Here is an 11,950-nt window from a genome sequence, read left to right as displayed (position 1 = left end):
CTTTTTCCACCTGCACTGTGAATGCTTACATGGTGTGTTCAATACAAACATGCTAACATTTAATTCTTTGTGTGTTATTAATTTAAGTAGACTGTAATTGTCTATTGTTGTGACTTAGATGAAGAACAGATCACATTTTATGACCAATTTGTGCAAAAATCCATCATTCCAAAAGGGTTCACATACTTCTTTTATTTTATTTATTTTTTGCAACTGTATAGCCTTTCTAATGGCTTCAGAGTATTGAGTGCATTGTAATGTCTATGAAAAAAAAGTACACAATTTATCTTGGCTACAGTAGGTTGAGTTGAGTGAACCACAACATGTGCCATGGTGAATGGACTCCTAAGCATGCATGGGATTTGTATTACCCCAGACTGGCCAAACAAGAGGTCAAAGATGCTAAACCCAGAAGACCGGGCAAATATGCCGGCAAGGATATTGTGTCATTGTAGGATAGGCAAGTGTAGTTCCATTTTAGCAGATCCTACTTAACTAAAGTGCTATGAAATGTACTCTATAGGTTTCTGTAAGCTACAATTGGCTTGGTATTTTAATCTCATTTTGCACAGGCATGCATTGCCAGATATTTGCGACGTGAAAAGCTAGTCGCTTGGCTGTCTCAATTCTTTGACCTTTTTAAATGTGAATGCTTAAAGGAACATCAGAACTGCTGCTCCCCCATACATTTTACAAGTATTGAACTTGTAGAGCATTTTAACAGCTTGCCAGCTAGCATTCTCAAAAGGAGCTCAGCAATTACACATTTTCTCAGTACAGATTTTTAAAAGCGATTTTTATATGCACTGGGTAAAACTTGACTTGGTAACTAGTTCTGCCATTTTTTTTCTCCCCTTCTGGTACCACCCAGTCACTCTTCCCCTGACCTCCAGCATCAGCTTCTGTTGTAAGAGAGGTCCCTCGCCCTGCAGGGTCCTAGTGAGCTCTGCCAAAGCAGTCCTCCTGTTGATGGTCCTAGTGTAATGTAATGACGTGGCCTGTGCCCAATATACACACATCTGGCAGATCACTGAAAGCAGCTTGTGATGATTTATGGGACTTAGTCCCAAAGGAGGGAGATCAGAAAACCCTGAATTCCTAGAAACTTGGGGGGAGGGACCTGGAGGCTGAGCATGTGACACGTTCGGCACAATACATGAATTATTGCAATGAATTGCTAGAATCAAACTCATGCATTTTGTGCAAAAAAACATCCTTTAGTACTACTTTGTAATTGTCACACACAAATCGTGGCAAGAGGGCCATGGAAAAAGACTTTCCTCTAGTGATGTGCTTCTTAGCATCATATCAATAGGTATGTGTATTTTGAATATTATTTAAAGGAATGACTGACTTATCTACTGAGGGGGGGGGGGGGGAAGTATTTGATCCCCTGCTGATTGTGTACATTTGCCCACTGACAAATGATCAGTCAATAATGTTAATTTTAACTATTAGGGACAGAAGAACAACAAAAATCCAGAAGAACACAATTCCAAAAGAGTTATAAATTTGATTTGAATTTTAATGAGTGAAATACGTATTAGACCCCTTCGCAAAACATGAATTGGTACTTGGTGGCAAAACCCTTGATGGTAATCTCAGGAGGTCAGACGTTTCTTGTAGTTGGCCACCAGGTTTATATACATCTGGAGAGATTTTGTCTTGCTCCTGTTTAAAGATCCTCTCCAAGTCATTAAGGTTTTGAGACTGACATTTGGTAACTCGAATCTTCAGTTTCCTTCTACATATTTTCTATGGGATTAAGGTCTGGAGACTGGCTAGGCCGCTCCAGGTCCTTTAATGTGCTGCTTCTTGAGCCATTCCTTTGTTGCCTTGGCCGTGTGTTTTGGGTCAATATCATGCTTGAATACCCAGCCACAACTTTTTAATGCCCTAGCTTGCCTAGAATTTGACAATACATGGCCCTGTCCATCGTCCCCCTTAGCAGAAAAACACCCCCAAAGCATAATGTTTCCATCTCCAGGTTTGATGGTGTTCTTGGGGTCATAGTCAGCATTCCTCCTCCAAACACTGCGAGTTGAGGCCAAAGTGCTATATTTTGGTCTCATCTGACCACAACACTTTCCCCCAGTTATCTGAATCATTCAGATGTTCTTTACCAAACTTCAGACAAGCCTATACATGTGCTTTCTTGAGCAGGGGAACCTTGCGGACACTGCAGGATTTCAGTCCTTCACAGTGTAGTGTTACCAACTGATTTCTTGGTGATGAGCTCCGACGTGTTCGCACAGCCCACCAGGAAGTCGGCCCTGCGCTAATCACAGACAGACATTTCTCGATCTCTGCAGCCACACATCCGGACAATGTCTCACTGCCTGTGATTAGCGCAGTCCAGACAGGCGGGCTCTGCACGTTGGCTGTGCGAACACGCTGGAGCTCATCCTTATTGGACACTGGTCCCAGCTGCCTTGATCATTGAAAGATTCTCCCATGTAGTTCTGGGCTGATTCCTCACCGTTCTCATGATCATTGAAACTCCATGAGGTGAGATCTTGCATAGAGCCCCAGACAAAGGGAGACTGACAGCTATTTTGTTCCATTTCTGAATAATTGCACCAATTGTCGCCCTCTCACCAAACTACTCTCTCACTCAACTACTTTTTTCCCCTTCCACTGTATACTGAAGTATTTTAACTCCATTTACAAATAATTGATACATTTGCAATAAATGTACATTTCCCCCATTGTTTTTGTTTCTTTAAAATGCTATAGGTGCAGAAAAATACCAGCAGATCCTTCCAGAAATTCAGTATGCCTTAACATCCTGTAGTGCGCAGACAGTGCTGAATCTGCTATACTGAAATCCCATTAGTTCTGTAGTCCAGCAGCAGGGCTGACACTATGTAATGCCGTAACCTCACCTCATTTCCATACACCTCCTTGTTTACATTCTTTGAATTCATAACACTTCCCTGTACTGAGAATTACTAACGAGGAGTGCAGTAGTCCAGCAGTAGAGAACTTTTAGTGCAGCAAAGTCATTTCACTACAAGAAGCTTTTTTCCTCAAGGCATAACACTGAAAAAAAAAAATTCACACATTATCTCAATCTATATGAAATCAGTATAATGCAGATGTGCATAGGTTGGATATGCATGACCATTAAAATAACTGGCAAATTTTTATTTTTATCCTTCTAAAGGCAGATCAGCCTCCGCAGTTACGAATGTTATGCTTTTCACCAGGACTGTGGTCAGTAGTATATTTAGGTTTTGTGCTGCCCTAAGCCTGACTAAACCTGTGTACCCCATAATTTAAATATGACCCACCCCTTGCTGTTTAAGACCTGCCCTGACATTTTTGAGTGGGGGCACTAGTTCAGAGGGCCTGGGGGGGGGGGGGGGGGGGGGGGCACACCACACGCAATGGATTCCCTTAAATTGCATAATTTCCTCACTTCCTGTTTGGCTATTGGGCAGAAAGTGAAGGGAAATCTCTGCAATGGGACGGATGGTAAAAAAAATATATATAAACTGACAGGGGCTAAAATGAAAAAAAAAAGTGTTGCCTATAGTTCTACATTAAGCACAAATTTCTGATAATTTTATGGAGAGGACTAAGATATAACCATGGCAATGGTGCAGCAGAAAACATAGCACAGCGAGGAGGGTTTGTGGTCCAGGATGATACGACAGTCAAAATTAGAAGTCCCCCCCTACCAGTTTCGGAATGCTGCCTGCATACCGGAAGCAGTGTGGCGCTAGACTAATTTGCCTTTTCAGCCCAGTCTGCCCCATAAGACTGGCGCAAGCTGATGGGGACCCTTTCCGTGCTGGCCTGGGCCTTGTCGGCCTAGATCAGGATACAGCGTTGACTGTGGTAGAAGATATATTTTGGGACGATAAATGTTCAAGATGTTTTTCACCTTACTTTGGAGAGACTATGTGGGAATTCTCTACTTCGTGTAACAAAAACAGCAATATAAACCTGACCGGCTCTAAGACCACTTTCACACTGAGCAGCGTCGGTAGTAAAGCGGTGCTTTACAGTCTTTTTTTTTTTCGGCCGCTAGTGGGGAACTTGTTAGGAGTGGTGTACACACTGCTGCTGCAGCACTTCGCCTCAAAGATGCTACTTGCAGGACTTTTGTGAGCATCCTGCTAGCGCACAGCTTCAGTGTGAAAGCACTCAGGCTTTCACACCAGAGTGAGAGGAGAGGCGCTTTGCAGGCAACACTTTTAGATATATAGTGCCTGTCAAGTGCCTCAGTGTGAAAGGGGGGGTCTAACACTACTTGAAATAATCCCCTTCCAAGCCTGTGCCTGGTTGATGAGTCAGTTAAGGCATGGAATGGGAATGGAGCTCTCTACCTGCCTGTAGGCATTTTAACTTTGTGCAATATGCAAAGCATTGTAGCTTAGATTTGTTAAAACTGCTGGCACTCTTAGTCTAATTGCTGTTATACGGAAGACTTATACCAAGCACTATTCTGCTCCATTCAGAAGTAACAGCTCAGGTGAGGCTGGTCCTGGAGAAGAGCATATAATTGTAATAAACTGAGCACATCTGTACAAGGGCACACAATATATTTGTATTTTACACACTGCTTTGGTTCATATTGTGCTCTTTCCCTCTGTATACTTTGCTACATGCTATGGACCAGGGTGTGTGTTGTAGAGTGCTTTAAATATAGCGGCTATCACTGTTACATACTCCAGATTACTCCACTGTATACTGTAAACTACATGTTATGAACCACCTCTCTGCCTGCAGGACTATTTTTATTTTATTTTTTAGATACCTTATCCTCATTGATTATCACAGTAAAAAAAAACACAAACTTTTTTTTTAATTAAAATTGTCACACTTCTGTAAGTGCACAATAAAATCCAAACCTATACACCTGTTTACATTAAACAACAAATGCACTTTTGTTATAATAAGCCACTTCATTCAAAAAAAGGAAGAAAAAAAAAAAACCCACAGACTGTTGCTGTGCCATATATACAACAGATTTTAATTATACTGAAAATAAATTACAGGAAACGGCTTTAAATTTTAAACAGGACAAATAGGATTCACAACAAAAATGCTTTTTTTTTTTTTTTCCAGCCATTGGGCTGAGACAGCAGTGCTCAAGGCAGGTAAATATCACAAATATATCAAAACTTGAGATTGGTTGATGCATTCACATTTACATGAGTCACAAACAGTCCCCAAGCAGGGACTTCACTTAGCCTACCACAGAACCGGGATTTGGCATGGACTACAAAAACTTGATACAAAAATTGGTATTTATATTATTTATATATCATATACATGCCCTATCTGATTTGTATAGAAAATAACAAATGCTGTACACGTGATCTGAGCTCCTAAAGCTGTAGCCTATGCTTCTGGATGGACTGTGCCCCACCCACCCCCAATAAAATTAATGGCATACAGTATATACATGAAGGCTGAACAGATAGGGGGAACAAAAATCCACTGCCCATCTCCCCTGATATGCTTCTATGTTATGGCAGGTCCTTGAATTAAAAAAAGGCATTTGTTTTTACAAAGGTTTCTTTGTATTAAGCTATGTATACTGTATGTGAAAAGGGAACATGTACCAAAGGCAGTGAATTTACCAGGAGATTGCTTTATAACCCAATATATCATAAATAGCATAACTATATGGAATATAAATATTAAAATTTATAAGTGGACACTACATTCATTCTTTTAGAAGAGCATAATTTAACATTGTGGTTACATGTACTTAGACAAGAGGGGAGACAAACTGATTGGAACAAAGCTAAGTTGTAAGGTCAACTGATGTCAAAGTGCAGAGGCACTACTGCTGCACTTACTGATTTTTGCCACTAGAGGGCAAAGCAGCATCCATAACTGTGCTAAAAATGTGTAAAAAAAAAAAAAAAAAAAAAAAAGCTACATAGATAATCCACAGGGAACAGATGTGTGGCAGCATGTCAATTATTCAGTTTCTATTCCATCTAACTGTAAACTTTGGTTTCCGTTTAGAGTTGTCATTGTACAAAACAAGCACAGGAAAGGAAAGGATGCAGTTGGAGAAATGGCCTGTCAGTCTGTCTTTATCCGGGAAGCTTGAGTCACTTGCTCTGTAAGACCTGCCTTGATTGAGTTTGTCACAGATTGTCTTATGTTATCTTCCATCAAATTATCACTCAGTGGCTTCAACACCTAGTGTACAAAATAAAAAAAATAAAATAAAAGCAAAAAAAATAAAAAGATGAAAAATAAGGCATAAAGGGCATGCAATGTAAATAAAATGAAAAAATAAACATAAAACTTGTGCTCTAAAACACCTCTCACCCTGTGAATTTGGTTGCATATTAAAAAAAAAAAAAAAAAAAAAAAAGTACACATAGCATAATTCCATATGTCAAGGGCAGGGAACCTGTGACTCTCCAGCTGGCAAAGCATGCTGGGAATAGACAGCTGGAGGCACACTGGTTTCCAGGCCCGGCCCTGTAAGAACTCAGGAACTTGTGATAAGCTCGTTACACCAGTTTTTATAACTGTCCCAGAAACAAAATGTCTCAAAGAAGCAAAAGGAAAGGTGAATGTATGCTTTAATTTTTCTTCTTGTTATTGTTTGATGACCTTCTGTGTCTTTGTTTGGAAATGAAAGCTTGGCGACCCAGACGACGTTTACAAACTTCATATAGTTTGGAAAAGACCTGGAACATGAAGTGGTTGATTAGGTACAGAAAGTCCATAGAAAAGGATAGAAGGAAGGTAAAAGAAAAATTTGAGGTACACTTCAGTCCTGAAAGGTGTCATGTGTTTGGCCACAGTATTCATCCCACCATTCGTTTTCTACAGGGTGATGGGACAGGAGCATGGCTCTTAGCAATATATTATTGCTATTTGGCATCTAGATTTACAGATGCAAGACCCTGCTCAAAATACTGAACAAACATGCACATGGCATTAATGCATGTTTGACAGGCAGTTTGCGTGTGTGTTAAAGACGTAACCCAAAACACCTGCTATTAAAGCGGAGGTCCGCCCATGGCTCCAGAAATTAAAAGCCAGCAGCTGCTGACTTTTAATAATCGGACACTTACCTGTCCTGAGGTCCCGTGATGTCAGCACCCGCAGCTGATGTTTCCATCAGCTGTCGGGTGCGGGTAAGGGAACCCTACTGAACATGTGCGAGACTCTGCTTCTCTCAGCTATTGGCCTGGCAGTGGGAGGAGGGAGCCGAGCAGTGAAGTCAATGGCCGCGGCCAGGCTCTCGGAAGTGGGGGACAGGATACCTGTGAAAGACAGGTATCCTCTCCCCCATCAAAAGGTACCAAATGTGGCACCGGAGGGTCAGTCAAATTCAGACTCCCCTAGACCACTGAAGGGATGCTGTGGTACTTTGTACCAAGTCATCAGTAAAAGCACCTACAAGTCCTGTAAGTTGGGAGGCAGATCAGACTTGTTTTTATGGCACATCCCAAAGATGCTCGATTGGATTGAGATGTGGAGGCCAAGTCAACAGCTCACAGTCATTGTGCTCCCAAAACCATTCTTGAATTCATCAGACCAGGCTACTATCCTCCATCACACTTCTGGACCAGTTCTAATGTTCACATGCCTTTCAAAGCACTTTTGGCTGTAAACACAGATCAGCATGGGCACCTTGACCAGTCTGTGGCTATCCAGCCCCATACACAACAAACGGCGATGCACCGTGTTCACACGCCTTTCTATTGGAAACAGCGCTAACCTTTTTCAGCAATTTGCTCTACAGTAGCTCTTCTATTGGATCAGACTACACAAGCCAGCCTTCATTCTGCATATGCATTAAATGAGCCTTGGCTGCCTATGACATTGTTGCTGGTTGTCCTTTCTTGGACCACCTTTGGTAGGTTGTGACCACTGCAGACCTGTATCCTCCAACAAGAGCTGACATGTTGGAGATGCTCTGACCTAGTCATCGAGCCATTATAATTTGACCCTTGGTAAAGTCTCTCAAATCCTTAAGGCCCATACACACGATCAGACTTTTTGACAACAAACATGCAAATTAGCTGTTTTGGAGCAACATCCGACCGTGTGTACGCTCCATCGGACAAACTTTTTTGGTTTTCATTGGACTTTTGTTGGCTGTGCGAACGGACAAACTTTCTGGCAACAAAAGTCCAATGGAGCAAAGTCTGATCGTGTGTACAGAAAACCATAAGACTTTTGTACAAAGTACAAACAGGCATGCTCAGAAGCAATGCAAAAGATCAGACAACAATCCAGAAGTTGACCAAAGGTGGCGGTAAAGAGCAGAAAAACCACATGATTTGGTGAAAGTTGGCTGAAAAAGTCCTACCGTGTGTATGCAATACCAATTCAGGGCCGACGCCCTTTGTACAAAAATCCAAGGGAAAGTTTGTACAAAGTCCTATCGTGTGTATGAGGCTTTACACTCAACTATTTTTTGTCTGCTTTTAGCAAAGCAGCTTCAGGGACATGTTCACTTGCTGCCTAATATATCCCACCCACTTTCATATGCTAATGTAGAGCGATAATCAATGTTATTCACTTAACCTATCAGTGGTCATAATGTTACGAACGGTCAGTGTATGATTTGTGGATAATTATTGCCATATACTATAATTAGCAATAGAAATTTACAAGAACAATGATTATTTGCATATAAAGGCCTAACCCCTGCTGATTAACTTTCAAAGGGGCTTGAAAATCAGGAACTTCTTGTTTGAACAAACCAGTTTTTGTAATCATTTTCGGCTTGCAGTAGATTCATACCAGGACCAGTGTTGCAAACTAAATATTAACTGGTAATATTCATTTTATAGGGGAAGTAATGCAATGCGATAAATCTGCTATAAGATAGCCGTAGGATTAATGAATTAGAAATAGCACCAGTATAGATTATGCTCTGACCTCTTACATGAGTGTGAAGCTGTTGCCAGTACCATGAGATAAATGCCTGACTGTTCAGACCACTGTCTAAGATAACAGATGGCGATTGCAAAATAATAATAAAGTTTTAAATTCTTGCAACCTGAATCAGTTATACTAGATAAGCTCATCAGGTGAAACAGATGATTGTGTTTTTTTTTGCATGCTAGTCTCTATATCTTAAATGAAGCGGTTACGCAGATTTTCATACACCAGAGTAAAAATTCCAATCTAATGTATTTTGTGTTTATGGATGAAAACTGTACCGAATAATTGAAAATCATACAATCTGGTCTCATACGAGAAAATTTTCCATGCTAGTCCCGGCAGATAATTTCACATGACCTGTCCTGATCAACGATCAAAAGCTGTGTACTAATCAGATTATTGGACGATCACTTTGAAAGCTGCATCTTTCTTTTCTGATTGTGTGTACTAGGCTTAATGCTGTCAGTAATTCTCTTAATAAATCCCACTGTCGCTCACTTTAGAGCTATACTAGAGGATTTACCTAGTCTTTAGACAGACTGTTTACACTTAAGCTACCCGTAGATGGTGCAAATTTGTTTCCTGCAGCCACAGCTTGGAGGAAAGAAATTCACACAATTACCCATCAACACAGACAGTGCTGACAGGGGAATCCCTCCTGCAAAGAGACATTGTCTGCTCCTGACAAGGGCAGGCAGGGGAAGCCGTCCCCACTAGAATACAGCGATTATCGCCAGCAGCTATAGCAGCCACTGGCAATAATCAGAAGCAAATCTGGCAGGCTGGTTGTACCCAAGTTGATTGATCTAATTAGTACATTCAGCCTGCCCATTAATGGTTCGAACCTCAGCTGGTTTCTGCTGAACCGGCCAAAATATGAATTGTGTATTGCCAGCCCTAGACATTTTGCCAGCCTTCTATTGTCCTCTTCTTAAGCAACTGCTAGATCAGAGAGATCTTCTGGTTAAATGTACCTCGTATAGGATCTCCTACCATGGCCAGAGCACATGCCATTCAGTCCTGAACTATACCTCAAAGAATGACAACAGCACCTCACCTTTTTGGGACTCCTCTGTGCAGCAGAGTAAAAAGACAAAGAAAGAGGGAAAGGGAGAATTGTTAAGTGATTAGAAAGGTTACAACATTAGCAGGAAAATAAAATAGAGACCATAGGGAAAAATATACAAAACCGCATCTCAGAATGAGCTGGCACTCTCATGCTTACCATGTAGGAAACACAAATCAGAAACTGCATGCATAGCGTTCAGGACTATTATGCTGTTCTTTGGCAGCTTCCAATAAAAAATTTTATGTGTCCAAAGTCACATGACAAATTGCACAAGTGTAAACAGAGCCTATATCAACAAAATGCATTCCAGGTGCAACATTTTAGTTTTCTTTAGAAAGCAGCTACAGCCTTAAAAAAAAAAACAAAGATCTATATACACACACAGTATTTCTGAGGATTCATTTAGTTATTGAACTACAGTGCTCTCTGTCAATCCAAAACGTTAAATATTCAGGTTTGAGGTTTATTAAGAATGTAAAAGTGAGGTTTTAGCCTTCTTAGGAGAATATCGATGTGCACAGTTATTGGGCAACTATAAGGCCCATTTCACATAGGGTGGATATGCTCAGCGCGCAGGGGGAAGGGGGCTCGCGCCGTTGATCCCTACTGAGCAGGAAAACAATAGGTTCATGTCTGCTCACTGTGCAGGGATGGACCTGTCAGAGCTCCGCTGTTCTCTATGGTGAGATTGGATGAATACAGACAACCTGTCCGTTTTCATCCAATCGCCTGAATGGATGGCAAACGATGCATCACCAGCCGTTTGTTGTCTTGTCAGATCAGATGGCAGGCGGGGGTCAACGAACACATTTCTGCTGACATCTGCCTGCCTATATAGGTCCGTGGCCCGCTCAGACCCACCTGAAAAACAGACAGGCTTTGCAGGTCGATCATGTGAAAGGGACCTTAGTGTACAGAATTATTATGCAACTCAATTAAAATTTTGCCATTTTACTTGTTTGTTTATTATTTTCATCTGTTAAAATGAAAATAAACGTGACATTTCAGGGGAGGGAAAAAAAAAAATATATATATATTATAAAAAAAAAAAAAAAAAAAAAGAAGAAGAATTGGTGACCAATATAGCAACTCTTCTTTCCAATAGCAGTCATAAGCCTTCCATTCATGTGGTCTGTCAGTTTCTTGATCTGTTGCTCCACCTTTTTTGTCCAGCACCAACCATAGGCTCCCAGACACTGTTGAGAGAGGTGTAATGTTTTTCTTCACCGTAAACCTCCTGTTTATGAAGGGCCCACAAGTTCTCAATAGGGTTTAGGTTAGATGGAGAAGGGGGCAATGTCATTCTTTTCATCCTTAAGGCCTTTACTGGCTAGCCATGTAGTGGAGTACTTTGATGCATGGAATGGAACATTATCCTGCATAAATATCATGGTCTTCTTGAAGGATGCAAATTTTTTCCTGTACCACTGCTTGAAGAAAGGGTCTTCTAAAAACTGGTATGTTTGGAGTGGATTTAGAGTCAATCTTCAACTCAAAAAAGGTCCAAACTAGCTCATCTTTAATACTACCAGCCCCTATCAATAAACTACCTCCACCATGCTGGTGTTAGAGTGGAAGTGAAGCTCTGTGCCCATTTCTGATCCAGCCCCAGGCCCATTGATCTGGACTATCAAGAGTCACTCTCATCAGTCCAAAAAAAAAAAACCTTTGAAAAATTTGCCTTCAGCTATTTCTTAGCCCATTTCAAATTATGTGTCTTGTTCAGTGGTGGTCGGGTTTCAGCCCTCCTTACATTGGCTGTCCCTGAGCACTGAACACTTTGTACCTCTGGCCACTCCAGGTAGGTGGCAGTTCTGGAATATGACAGCACTGGAGGATAATGAGTTCCTGGTAGCTTCATGTTTGATTCTTCGCAAATCTTTGGCAATTAATTTGCACCTCTCTCAACTGTGTGTGTGTTTGTGTGTGTTTTTAAAGTAGTAAAAAAATTTTTAAAAAATCAGGCCCATTTTGCCTGAGGAAAAGTAGCTGCCTAAT

At 41.1% G+C, this 11,950-nt stretch overlaps 1 protein-coding gene across 5 annotated transcripts in view; it reads right to left on the bottom strand.

The window, feature by feature from the left end:
* Positions 1–4,958: 4,958 nt before the first annotated feature.
* The window catches only part of ATL2 (atlastin GTPase 2), a 143,093-nt gene continuing 136,101 nt past the window's right edge, over positions 4,959–11,950 (bottom strand). For 3 of the 5 annotated variants that reach the window (XM_077486123.1, XM_077486128.1, XM_077486126.1), the window contains 2 exons: positions 9,941–9,955; positions 6,175–6,668 (listed from right to left, as the gene is read on the bottom strand). In XM_077486123.1, coding sequence (XP_077342249.1) covers positions 6,561–6,668; positions 9,941–9,955 — 123 coding nt within the window. In that variant the 3' untranslated portion in view covers positions 6,175–6,560. The other 2 variants (XM_077486127.1, XM_077486124.1) reach the window with 2 other exon arrangements.

Source organism: Lithobates pipiens, unplaced genomic scaffold (assembly GCF_037356315.1).
Source record: "Lithobates pipiens isolate NorthernLeopardFrog02 unplaced genomic scaffold, aLitPip1_a1.2 Scaffold_18, whole genome shotgun sequence".
Lineage (NCBI taxonomy): Eukaryota > Metazoa > Chordata > Amphibia > Anura > Ranidae > Lithobates > Lithobates pipiens.
Note: the sequence above shows the minus strand (reverse complement) of the source record. Positions and strands in the feature narration are given on the sequence as shown.